Source organism: Ictidomys tridecemlineatus, chromosome 6 (genome assembly GCF_052094955.1).
Source record: "Ictidomys tridecemlineatus isolate mIctTri1 chromosome 6, mIctTri1.hap1, whole genome shotgun sequence".
NCBI lineage: Eukaryota > Metazoa > Chordata > Mammalia > Rodentia > Sciuridae > Ictidomys > Ictidomys tridecemlineatus.
The window spans coordinates 125278472-125290895 of record NC_135482.1 but is presented as its reverse complement, the minus strand read 5'-3'; the positions used below and the strand labels follow the sequence as shown (position 1 = coordinate 125290895).

Sequence of the window (12424 nt, the reverse complement as noted above, 5' to 3'; positions counted from 1 at the left end):
ATCCAAATATAATAAGAATAGCCTGAAAGTAAAAGAATGGATAAAAACTCTATTATGCAACTATTAATCAAAAGAAATCAGGAGTGGCTATACTAATATCACATAAAGTAGGCTACATAGAAAAGACAGTTAAGAGTCAGAGAAGAAAATTACATAAGTACAAATGTATCAATCCAACAAAACAGAGATATTCTAAACATGTATAAACCAAAAAATAAGGCTATGAAATACATGAAGCAAAAACCAATAAAACTGATGAGAGACATTAAAAAACTCACATTGAAAATTGAAGACTTCAATATACCTCTCTCAATAGTTGATAAAACAACTTGAGGTGTAAAAAAAAAAAAAAAAAAACCTACCAAAATCTAAACGAACTCAAAAAAATCATACCAACCAACAGAATATCATCGATGTTTATAGAACACCTCATCCAGACACATTCTTTACCAACACTCACAGACCACAAGAGACCATCAACTCACATACTACAAGAGACCATCAACTGGGCCATTAAATAAACTTCAAAATTTAAAGGAAGTAAAATCATACAAGGGTGTTTTGTGACTATAATGTCATCAAATTGGAAATAATAACAGGAAAAAGCCCCAGATATTTGGAAATTAAACAACATAAATTTCTAAAAATTCACAAGTCACAGAGGAAGTCTTAAGTGAAACTTTAAAAAATAAGTTTACCAAACTGAATGAAAATAAGAATATAGTGCATCAAAATTCATGGGACATACTTAAAACAGCACTGAGAAGAAATTTTATGAAATTAAATGCTCATATTAGTAAAGAGAAATATTTCGAACAAATAATTTAAGCTTCTATAGGACCCTAGACAGAGAGGGAAATAAACCCAATGCTATCAAAAGGAAGAATATAAGAAATCAATTAAATTTAAAACTTAAAATTCAAGATAGAATGTTAACACTTAGAGTTGATTTGGATTTAGAGGCTATAAATAGCAGTGTCCAACCATGATCTTCCTTCTGCCTTACATAAAAGATAAAGGGCAAAAAGGAGGCCACGTTCTGTATTTTTAAATAATGTTTCTATGTGAAGTATCATCTTTTATACTTTATATAATCAGAAATAAAGTTCTATATTACATTTTTATATGGTAAAAATGTAATATAGAACTTTATTTATCCTATTAGTTGATTGAATTACATGTATCCTCACTTAATATATTCATGAGTGAACTATAAAAAAAAATCTGAAAATTCAGTTTATACCTTCCTAAGTCTAGATCTTGAATGTCCCCCAAAGGGCCATGTGTTAAAGGCTTGGTTATCAGCCTGTGACACTAGTAGGAGATAGTGGAACCTTTAAGAACTAGCACCTCGTGGAGTAAGTTAGATCACTAGGTGCATACCCTTGGAGGGTACATTGTGACCCAAGCCCCACTCACCTCCATTTCTCTCTCTCTCTCTCTCCTCTCTCTCTTCACAGCCGGTGAACAGTCCTCCTCTGCCACACACCCACACCACAATGCTGCCACCCCAGGCCCAAAGCAACAGGGCTAACCAATCATAGACTGAAACCTCTGAAACTGTGAGCCAGAATAAACCTTACTTCATTTTACGTTGATCCTCTCAAACATTTTGTCACAGTAATTACCTGACACACCTTCTGTCATGGAGGAATATTGTGAGAGGACGTGATGATGTACACATGTGATTCTCTTCTTTAAATCTTTGTTAAGATTTTTTTGATGCCTGGGTTGATGCCATGAGGTTGTACATTCAAACGAAAGAACAAAATTCGAAGAAAAATGAGGCATATTTGGCATGAATGCAATTTTGTGAATTTTTTCAGCTTGAGGCATATCCCTCATGGTACAAACCTTGCCATTCTGCCTTAGCTTTCAAATTCTCACTTATTAATATGCTCATTTTAATAGATGACAGCATCATTAGAGACTTTTGTTTTTTTGAGGCTGTGTCAGCATTATTTAAATATTAGTTTCACTATGAAGGTATTCTATCACATTTTTTCAAATAGTTCCAAAATTAATAAAACCAATGACAGCACCACTGTCACAGCTGCCAGGAAGGGGACTCTATATGTGTGAGTGCATCAGCTCCTACACATTGCGGTCATGACACAAAGTTTCCAAAACCCAACCTGATGTCAGTTAATGGGATGATTTACACTTGCAAACTTTTAAACCACATAAAATTATGCAACTGAAGTAAAGATAAAGTATCATTCCTAACCATATTAGAAACTGTATTTATTAACTTTGTAATCTAAAGGTTGAAGTGAAATCTACTTTTATTTCTAATACAACAAAATAAAAAACAATGCAGGCTTTGGAGAGTACCGACCTGGGTTAAATCTCAGCTTTAGGTATTGCATCGACTGTATTTGCAAAGTTATGTAAACTCTCTAAACTAGGATTTCCCATCTGTTAAAAAATAATAACATACTTTTCTGATGCTAATTTACTGTACTAAGTAAGCTAATTTATTTTTTCTCATAATTATCCTCTCAGTAAGGTCTGTTCTGCCATGGGAGGAAAAAAAATACAAGATTTGGAGCAGTGAATTGCATGTGGTCACATGAGTCATTTGGATAAACCCAGGATTTGGATCTAGGATGTCTGATTCCACATCCTTTTCATGAACCACAGTGCTCTGCTGTTTCTCTAACACATGATTTTATTTCTCAGATCAAATGTGGTACTTCTATAAAGTATCCTGCAAATACCTGGTAGATAAGAGCTATCCATTATTAATAATGTTACCCATATTACTCTTAGTATTAACAATATTTGCATGTACAATATTCCTAATGCCTTCTGAAATGAGCCGATGCCTATACTTATCAAATGGTATTTTGGTTTCCATGTGGTATCCCTCTAAAGCTCATGAGTAAGGCAATGCAAGATTTGGAGGAGAAATGATTGGGTTATAGCCTTAACTTAATCAGTGAATTGATCCCTTCTGGGATTTAACTGGAGGCAGGTGGGGTGTGAATAGAGGAAGTGGTTTATTAGGGGCATGGCTATGGGGTACATATTTTGTATATGGAGTATGGAGTCTCTCTCTCTCTCTCTCTCTCTCTCTCTCTCTCTCTCTCTCTCTCTCTCTCTCTCTCTCTCTCCTTCCTGATCATCACGTGAGCTGCTTTTCTCTGCCACACCCTTTTTCCATCATGTTCAGCCTCACCTCAAGCCCAAAGGAATAGATCCAGCTGTCTATGGACCGAGACCTCTGAAACCTTGAGTCTCCAAATAAACTTTTCCTCCTCTACAAATGTTCTAGTCGGTTGTTTAGGTCACAATGGTGAAAAACCTGACCCCTAAAACAAATGGTAATCATCCTGTAGCCCTTCTCAAATATAATTGAAGTAGTCAACCACACATGTAACGTAACTTGTCTTGATGCGGCTTGTGCTCTTCATTTTAAAGCTAGTCCTAACCTGATTCCACTTCTGTTATTCTACCTCTTTTGTGACACTTTTGACATTCATCACATTCCAGCTCAGTACAGAGACGTCTTTATATTGTATTAGACATGAAGATCCTTAAAGGTAAGAGAGCATGATTTTATTAAAACTTGCCAAAACTTCACATAGCACTACCCAGAGTAGTCACACTATGAAGATGTGACGAATGAATGAATGGTGACTCTTTCTAGCAACATCTAATTTTTTTATTGTCAGGAAGCAAAATGTCTAATAAAAACATTACTCACTGGGGGAAGCAAGGATTTCACCACATCTGATTTTTTATAAAGTGAATAAAATAATTTTTTAAGACAAGAAAGCAGTTTCATGTATAGAACTTGACGACTAATTCACAACCTTGGAACAGAATATAAAGGTAAACATTTGTTGTAATAAGAAAAGAAACATGGCCTAAAAATGCCTGGCTGCTTCCACAGGCAGAGTGATACAGAAATTAGAGGATTTCTCCATGTGTCACATGTTTTGATGGAACTGAAAAGAAGCAAACATCCAGACAATTTTGTGATCAGTCCATGAATCCTTAGCCTCAATGCACAGAGTAAAATGACCAAGGCCAGAAACTTTGATGGAAAATTAAGAATGGAACAGCCAGGAAACCACTTCTCAGATGCCTATGGCACTAAGTGTTTCCAAGAAATTGAAGTCTATATCAATTATATTATATAGTGATGTATGCATATTATTTAATACACCTGAGGTTACAATTCAAAAGTTAGAAACAAATGTAAGAAATAAATTCCAAGTGCCTTTCACGAATGTTTGCTTTATGTGAGTGGAACTTGTATTTCAACATTACAGTGAATTCTTAATTCCAAAGTCAGTAATTTGAAAGATATTTTGTGATTATAGGTTCTAGTATGACATACTACAAGAAATAAAATTACTAGACCAAAAAGGCCTCTTGTTACATTTCTTGGCATGTACTATAGAGAGCATTATAAAGATCAGGGATAGAGATTAAGAATTTTGCACATAGGACATAAGCAACAAAGATTAAAGTCTGTCCTTTATTTCTCCATCCAAAGGTTCCAGAAATCACCCCAACAATATAGGCAGTTATGTAGACAGAAACTGATTTGTTCCAGCCACAAAACCCTAATAGGTTCAGCTCCAACTCAGGCTGTCAATGAGTCAAAAACAGTACATGTGGTGTCACAAAATTAGTTGTGCATGAATGATTTTATAATTTTAATTACACTAATGATGCATTTTGCCACATTTATAATGAAATGATCAAACAGCCATGTGCCCCCAAACCTTTTGTAACTTACTTTTATAAATTTATTTTTGACAAATAATATATGTACCTGTTTATGGGGGTATAGTATGATATTTTGATACATATATTATTACTGATCAAATCAGAGCACAATTAACATATCCATCACTTCCAACATTTATCATTTTTTGCATTAAGAACATTCGAAATTTTGAATGTTTAGTTATTTTAGCTATTTTGAATTATTATTGATAACTAGGGTCACCCCACTGTACAATAGAAGATGAGAACTTGTTTCCACAGATTGGAAGAAAATAATTGAACCTGACAAGAATTACAAGTTTACTATAGAGAATATAAAGAAATTCAAATAACTCAATAGAATCAGTATAAATAATTGATTTTAAAATAGGTAAAAGACCTGAATAACAAACATTTCTCAAAAGATGTACAAATGGTCAATGAACATGAAAAATGCTTGATATCCCTGTATTAGTTTATCATTACTATAATGAAATATCTGAAAAAAATGACTTATAAATAAAAAAGGGTTATTTTGGCTTTAGTGCTGGATGTTCTAGTCCAAAACTGGGTGATCCCATTACTTTGGTGCTGAGGCAAGGATAGCACCTTATGACTAGAGCACATGTTGGAGAAAACTATTCACACCTTAACCCAAGGAAAAGGGGAAGAAATGGAGTCCCCCCAATTACTTTCCAGGGTATACACCCCATGACCTAGGGCCAATCTGGAAGTCCTTATTCCCTAAAGGTCCACAGCACCTCCCTCCAGTGCTACCCTGTAGACTAGTCCCTTAACAAGTAGGCTTTCCAGAGACACTCAACGACCAAACTACAGTAATCACTTACAATTAGGGAAACACAGATTTCTCAATCTTTAAAGCATCTCTTCTGTTTTCTTTACTTCCCACAACTTCCATCACAAGTCTTGGCCAATTGTGATGGTTCCTAGCTCAGACCCTAGTTCAAGAGTTGTCCCTCTACCACCAAGATCCTCATGGTCTTGGTGACTTTCCTAAAACATCACCTCATTATTTCACCTTCAACCTAAAACATTCAAGTGGTTCCTCATCCATTTTAGGACAGACTGCATTCTCTGCGTTCCATATCAATTCCTTGGCCTCTGCCTGCTTTGCATGTCTTTCTTACTTCCCTGTACTTCCTTAGATGGCGGATACTCCGGCCATACCAATATTCCAGTAAAACCTAGTTTTACACTCTTGCATTCTCTCAAGATGTTACTCTGCTTGTAATTCCTCTCCAGCCTGGAAAATATCTAGTCATATATTAAGGTTCAGTTGGAAGTGTTTGCTCCTCTTTGAGGTTTGCTGGATGCCATCTTCTTCCAGGTGAAACTCAACACTCTCATCTCTGAGTCTACTCTATGTCTTATATTTACTTCCATAGTTTCTGTAAAGTCTTACTTCATTGGTGTTGGTATTTATTAGTATATCTACTGAACAGTATGACAGGAATATCATCCTACCCGATGGCAAGAATGATACTGCTCATTTGTATTTATCATATATATAAAAGGTGAATAGGACCTATTTTCTGAATAAATAGATACTCCAACAATGCACCAAGTCAAACCTCTAAATCTAATTTCATGACACCCCTTTTCAATAGTGCTTGGTGCACTGGTCTCTTAGTATATTTCAATAGATCTTGCAAAGTCTGATAAAATTCAGAAGTTTATGCTAAACAAGTGTCAAATCCTTCCCATTTAAATAAATTTGTAGCCTTTATGACCAATTAGACTGTTCCAGAGGTTTGGGTGGAAGGAAAGTCCTTATTTCCTCTTGGAGGGAGTATAACAGTAATCATGTATTCTCTTTTTCCACTGCCTCTAGTAAGTCACAAGAACACTAGAGGCCTTCCAATTCAGTAGAAAAACACTCGACCAACTAAACTACCTAGAGAACTCTGGAGAACTCCTTGCTGGTATGAGAACTGAAGGGGAAACAAAGTAGTAGACCTTGTTATTAAACTTATAGTATTTTAATAGCACTCTATAATGTTCAAGAGCAGCAGTGCTCAAAGTTCGGCCTTATCATGAGATCTGGGAGGTTAAATCATGTTTATACTAACGCCAGGGTACCATATATCTTTTTCATTTTACTGACTTTTGCACCAAGGGTACAAAAATTAATGGATAGAATTTTTGGTTCTTGGGGCTGAGGATGTAGAGCACTTGTCTAGCACGTGTGAGGCCCTGTGCTCAATCCTAGCACTGCCAAAAAAATGCATTTAAATAAGCTATATGTTATGGTTTAAATATGAGGTGTCCCCAGAAGCTCATGTGAGAGACAATCAAGAAAGTTTCAAAGTATAATGATTGGGTTATGAGAGCCTTAACCTAATCAATGCATTAATCCCCTGATAGGAATTAACTGGGTGGTAACTGTAGGCAAGTGGGTGTGACTGGAGAAGGTAGGTCAATGGCAACATCCGTTTGGTCTTTATATTTTGTCTCTGATGAGTAGCTTTCTCTCTACTTTCTGTTTGCCTTCTTCTGAGCTGACTTCCTCCACTACACCTTCTCACCATGGTGTTCTCCCACACTCAGGCACAGAGCATCATCGAGTCAGCCTCTATGAACTGAGCACCAAATAAACTTTTTGTCCTCTGCTATTGTTCTTGTCAGGTCTTTTGGTCAAAGCAATAAAAAAGCTAACTAAAACAATAGAATACTGAAGAAAGAATTAAGATTCAAGAAGCAAAAATAAACAGATTAATCATAATAAAGCAATGACAATCATATATACATATCAAATTAAGTTAAAATAATTAACAAATATAAATATAATCATAACAATAACAATGGCTTTTTATTGGGGTTTTTTGTTGTTGATGTTATTGTTTGCAATTTAGTGCTGGGGATCAAACCTAAAGTCTCAATCATACTAGTTCAGACAATGACTATGAAGTGAAGTTTAGGAGGGTCAATAAATTACATGCACATCTTACACTAAGCACTGGACTATTTAACAAATAAGACAAAAGAGTTGGGAATTGACAATCAAATATTATTTTTATTACTAAAAACAATTTTTAAAAACTTGATAATTAAGAAAGTAAGATAGAGACTACAATAGGTTTTTGTATGCTGAACCCAAGAATTGTACCTATCCACTATTGTAATCCCTCTTTCCCATGGAAAAGGGAACAAAATGGCCCTAATTTGGGGAAGCTAGATGCCAAGAGGAGGAAAGGAAGAAACAGTACCCTGCACCCTGAGCTCCATTTTCTAGCTAACTAGTAGGTAAGTTTGATGAGCTGATTGGTGAACATGGGTCAGAGGTGTTACAGATTGAAATACGTTCCATAGAAGAAAATATTAGAAATGTAAACTATGTTATTTCATTCTGAAAACGACTAAATTGATATGAAAAATTGTGCTCTATATGTGTAATATGATTGTATTACATTCTGTTGTCATATAACAAATTAAAATTTAAAAATAAAACAGAAATGAGAAAGAAAAAAAAAGTCAGTCAAGGGACTGGGGTGGCTCAGCAGTAGAGTGCTTGCCTTCCACACATGAAGCACTGGGTTCCATCCAGCACCACATAAAAATAAATAAATATATATATTTTTAAAAGTAAAAAGACTACTACACAAAATTGAGATAATAAGAATTTAAGCCACATGCATATTAAGATCTTAAAGGAAAAGACTCAAAAATGGGAGGGAAAAAGTTTGGACAAATATAAATAAAAAGAGGAATAATGTAAATTCAATTAGTCCATAAGAACATTAAGGAATAAAACACAAATAAAAAAAAGACTTGGTATATAAATATAGGTAGGTAGGTAGACAGATGTATGGATACTAAGTGGATAGATAGCAATAGTGATATATAGACTGATCTTTTGATAATTTTAATACGTGGTATTACACATTTTGTATTGCACTCTCTTAGCAGGAAGTCTTTATTATTAAAGAGATTTTCAAAAGGTATATATAAAATATTACTATATTTCAGAAAAAGAGGCTATTAAACTAATAAAGACTAAAAATTCAATATTTTTTTATTTCTGTTTTCTACATAGTCTAATCTATTGGATACTTCCAATAGATTGGAATACTGAATTTTTTATTTGATTTATTGTATCTTTCTTTTTAAATTTGTTTTAATTAGTTACACATGACAGTACAATGATCTTGACATATCATACATTTGAATCAGATGGGATATAATTTCTCATTTTTCTGAGTGTACAGGTTGCAGAATCACATTGGTCATGCAGTCACATATACACACACAGCAATAATAATGTCTATTTTATTCTGCTGTCCTATAGACATCTCTCAAATACATATTGCCAAATGAAAACTGCAGCCAAAATACTGAATGTTATCAGAGGAAATTAAAATATTTCTAATTTATAAATATCTGATATCAGAACTGACCCTCATGCTTTAAATAATGCCAGAACAATAAATGACCACAAATACCTGAAGAATATTCAAAATAAAGGAGATGAAGAGATGTGAGAATGAAGTTCATGATCTTGGGATACACTGCATATTAGAAAGTGTTCTTATAAAAGAAATAATTGAGACAAATGATAAAATTGATACAGACACTGAAGATTATATAACAATATTGTATCCATGTCGATTTTACTAAATTTGATAATATACTTATTCTTGTTTTAAAAAAGAAAAGAAATACTGACATATTAAGATATCAAGACACATAATGTATATAACCCACTTTCAAAAAGTTTTTAAAAATATGACATATAATGGGGCAGCATATGTGTGTGACTATATATATATATGTGTGTGTGTGTGTGTGTGTATTATATATATATATATATTATATATGATAAAAATGTGACAAAAACAACTCATCTGCTGAATCAACTAGCCCTGAAAATGGATGGTGCTGGAGCGTGGTACCCACACCTGGCCATCACTGGCAGTCAGAACACAGGGGACCTGGACAGGAGCCAAAGCAATTCATAGGGCCTATGCCGTTGCTGGTGAGCCCTGAAGCCTAGGGCACCCCCCAGGTGGAGCTGCTGCAGGTACAGATCTTGGTGGTAGTAGAAAATATTTAAATAAGAACTTTGAAGGCTGAAGTGGAGAATAGTTCTGTGACAAAAAAAAAAAAAATGACCTGTAATATAATTCATGTCTCTTTCAACTCTTTTTGATAAAGTTTTACACATAAAAATTTTAACTACAATATCATCTAATTTTTCAGGTTGTTTTTTATTTCATATTTTTTTTGTTTTCCATTTCTCTTCACAAAGTTACACAAATATGTTCTTTAAAATTTTTAGCATTTTATGCATTACATTTTAATATATAATAAATCTGGTATATGTGTGTGTGTGTATATATATATATATATATATATATATATATATATATATAGTCTGTGATATGAGATGAGGTAGGTATATTTTACTCTCTTACTTTCTTATAATTTAAAATCCATTATTCAAGATTCAAGGGTGGAAAAGATCAACTGGAGTAAAAATTGTTTAATAAGGTATTTATAAAGGTAAGGGCAAGGTTGAGGGTAACTAACAAATTTTGTGAAGCATCTTTCCTTCTGTAAACTTAGAAAGGTAGGAGGTGAAATAAGAGAAAGCCATTATGAAGAACTTGTAGGAGAAAGTGACCTTGAAGTTATTCCCACCAAAGCATGTAGAAACCAACTCACGGTCTAATAGAGTCTTACAGGGAGGAATAAAACACCTCACTCTACTCTTGAGTATTCTAAGTTTATCTCTTTGGTGTCGCTTTCTAATGGAACTCAACAAGAAACCACATAACAAGGGGACTTACCATGCAACCTACAGCGTATGTCTCACCAAAAGGTGAAAGATGGAGAAAGGAGCCAATATGGCAGCCATTGGTCACATGAATATTTGAAATGTGTCTAGTATGTGAAATGTGTCTAGGCCACTGAGTATTGAAATGTGTCTAGTCTGAATTGAGGTGTGCTATGTGTTAAATAGACATTAAATTCCAAAGAATTACTAGGACAAAGAAAACAAGCATGAAATACCTTACTAACAATTATTTTATTTGCAAACTAGGTTGGTAATCCATTGGGTTAAATGAAAATATATTAAAATTAATTTCTCTATTTGTTTAAAAAATTAGGAGAACAAGGTAACATTCTGTATCTTGACAGTAGTACTATCTATCTATAGTTATTTTATATTTGTGTGATCAAAATTCATATAATTATAAAACTAAATGGGGTAAATTGTACCATATATAAATTATATCTGAACAAATATGGCATTAAAAAGAATCTAGTTCATGAAGTGTTTTAACAGTATTGGGCATATACTAACCACCTGATAAATAATGACTATTATTACGATTCATTAAAACAACCAGCATCAAGCTCTTTCATAGTGGGGTAGGGAGGGGGAGCATGGGAGGAATAGACAAACTCTAGATAGCACAAAGGGGTAGGAGGGGAAGGGAGGAGGCATGGGGTTAGAAATGATGGTGGAATGTGATGGGCATGATTTTCCAACGTACATGTATGAAGATACGAATAGTGTGAATATCCTTTGTATACAATCAGAGATATGAAAAATCGTGCTCCATATATGTAATATGAATTGTAATGCATTCCATTGTCATATATAACAAATCAGAATTTTTAAAAATGTGACAGAACATTAAAAACTGGCAAACATGAGTTAAGTGTATATGGGAATTGATTATTCAGATTACATAACTTTTCTTTTTCAATTAATACAAAGCTTTAAAATGTTAAGACGGTTTACAATAGAGTTAGTGATCATTTTAAACTTTAAGGCACATGCATATTAAGGTATTAGGAGCTTTCAACTCATGAGTGAGGATATCACTATATTTGGAATAATGAGCATTTTTTGGAGAGGGAGAAAGAAGGAAAGAGATAAAAGATAAATACAAAGAAATTTTCAACTATCTTTTCTTTCATTTAAAAAAATGATTAGAATAAAAATTAACAAAATTCTTACAGTTAAATCTGGGTGAGAAATCCTTATGTTATTTTCAAAGCTTTCTATGTGCTGAAATTTTTATTATTAAAGATACATTTTCAGAAATTTTATACAAACACACACACAAACTACTACCATACTTTAAAAAAAGTGATTATAATACTAATAAGGAGACTAAAACTCCCATACTAACACAGTTCTCAAGTACACGTTGTTGAATGAAAACAGGTACAGATAACTACACATAGTAAAATCCATTTGAATCAACATTTTTTAAAGGTTCATATGAAAGAAGAAAAGTGCCCCATGGTAATGTGTGATGTCAGATGCACCACATTTGCTAACGTTATTCCCAAATGTCACTGAGTACCAAGAAAATATATTGAGCAACCTTTAAAAAAGTTCTTCCCAGTGACATTGAGAACACAAAGGTGGGTATACACAACCTCTTCATTCATGGAGTGTATCAATTAATAACAAGCGATGAGGAGGTTCTTCCCACAGTGATTGCTCTCACCTTAGGAGACTTTAGTAATGAACATGCTAAAATCTTCCAGTGTGAGTGTAGAATAAGGAGGTTTAATTTGGCTACAGAACTAGTCATGGACCATAGGATGGCCAAAGGGAAATGATGATACATGATCTGATTTTGGTGAGATCCACATCAAGGATGTAAGTGGATAAGAGGAAGCAAAATAAAATAGCAGATTCTATCAGTCATGGCTCCAGAAC

At 33.9% G+C, this 12424-nt stretch overlaps 1 protein-coding gene across 3 annotated transcripts in view; it reads left to right on the top strand.

Moving 5' to 3' along the window:
- The window catches only part of LOC144365029 (uncharacterized), a 124165-nt gene that overhangs the window by 82397 nt on the left and 29344 nt on the right, over positions 1-12424 (top strand). Inside the window, exon 4 of one of the 3 annotated variants that reach the window (XM_078015748.1) lies at positions 1461-4814. The exons of the other annotated variants lie outside the window; for them this stretch is intronic. Coding sequence (XP_077871874.1) covers positions 1461-1544 — 84 coding nt within the window. The 3' untranslated portion in view covers positions 1545-4814. Of the gene's footprint in view, positions 1-1460; positions 4815-12424 lie in introns of those variants that run through there. 3 annotated transcript variants of the gene reach the window in all.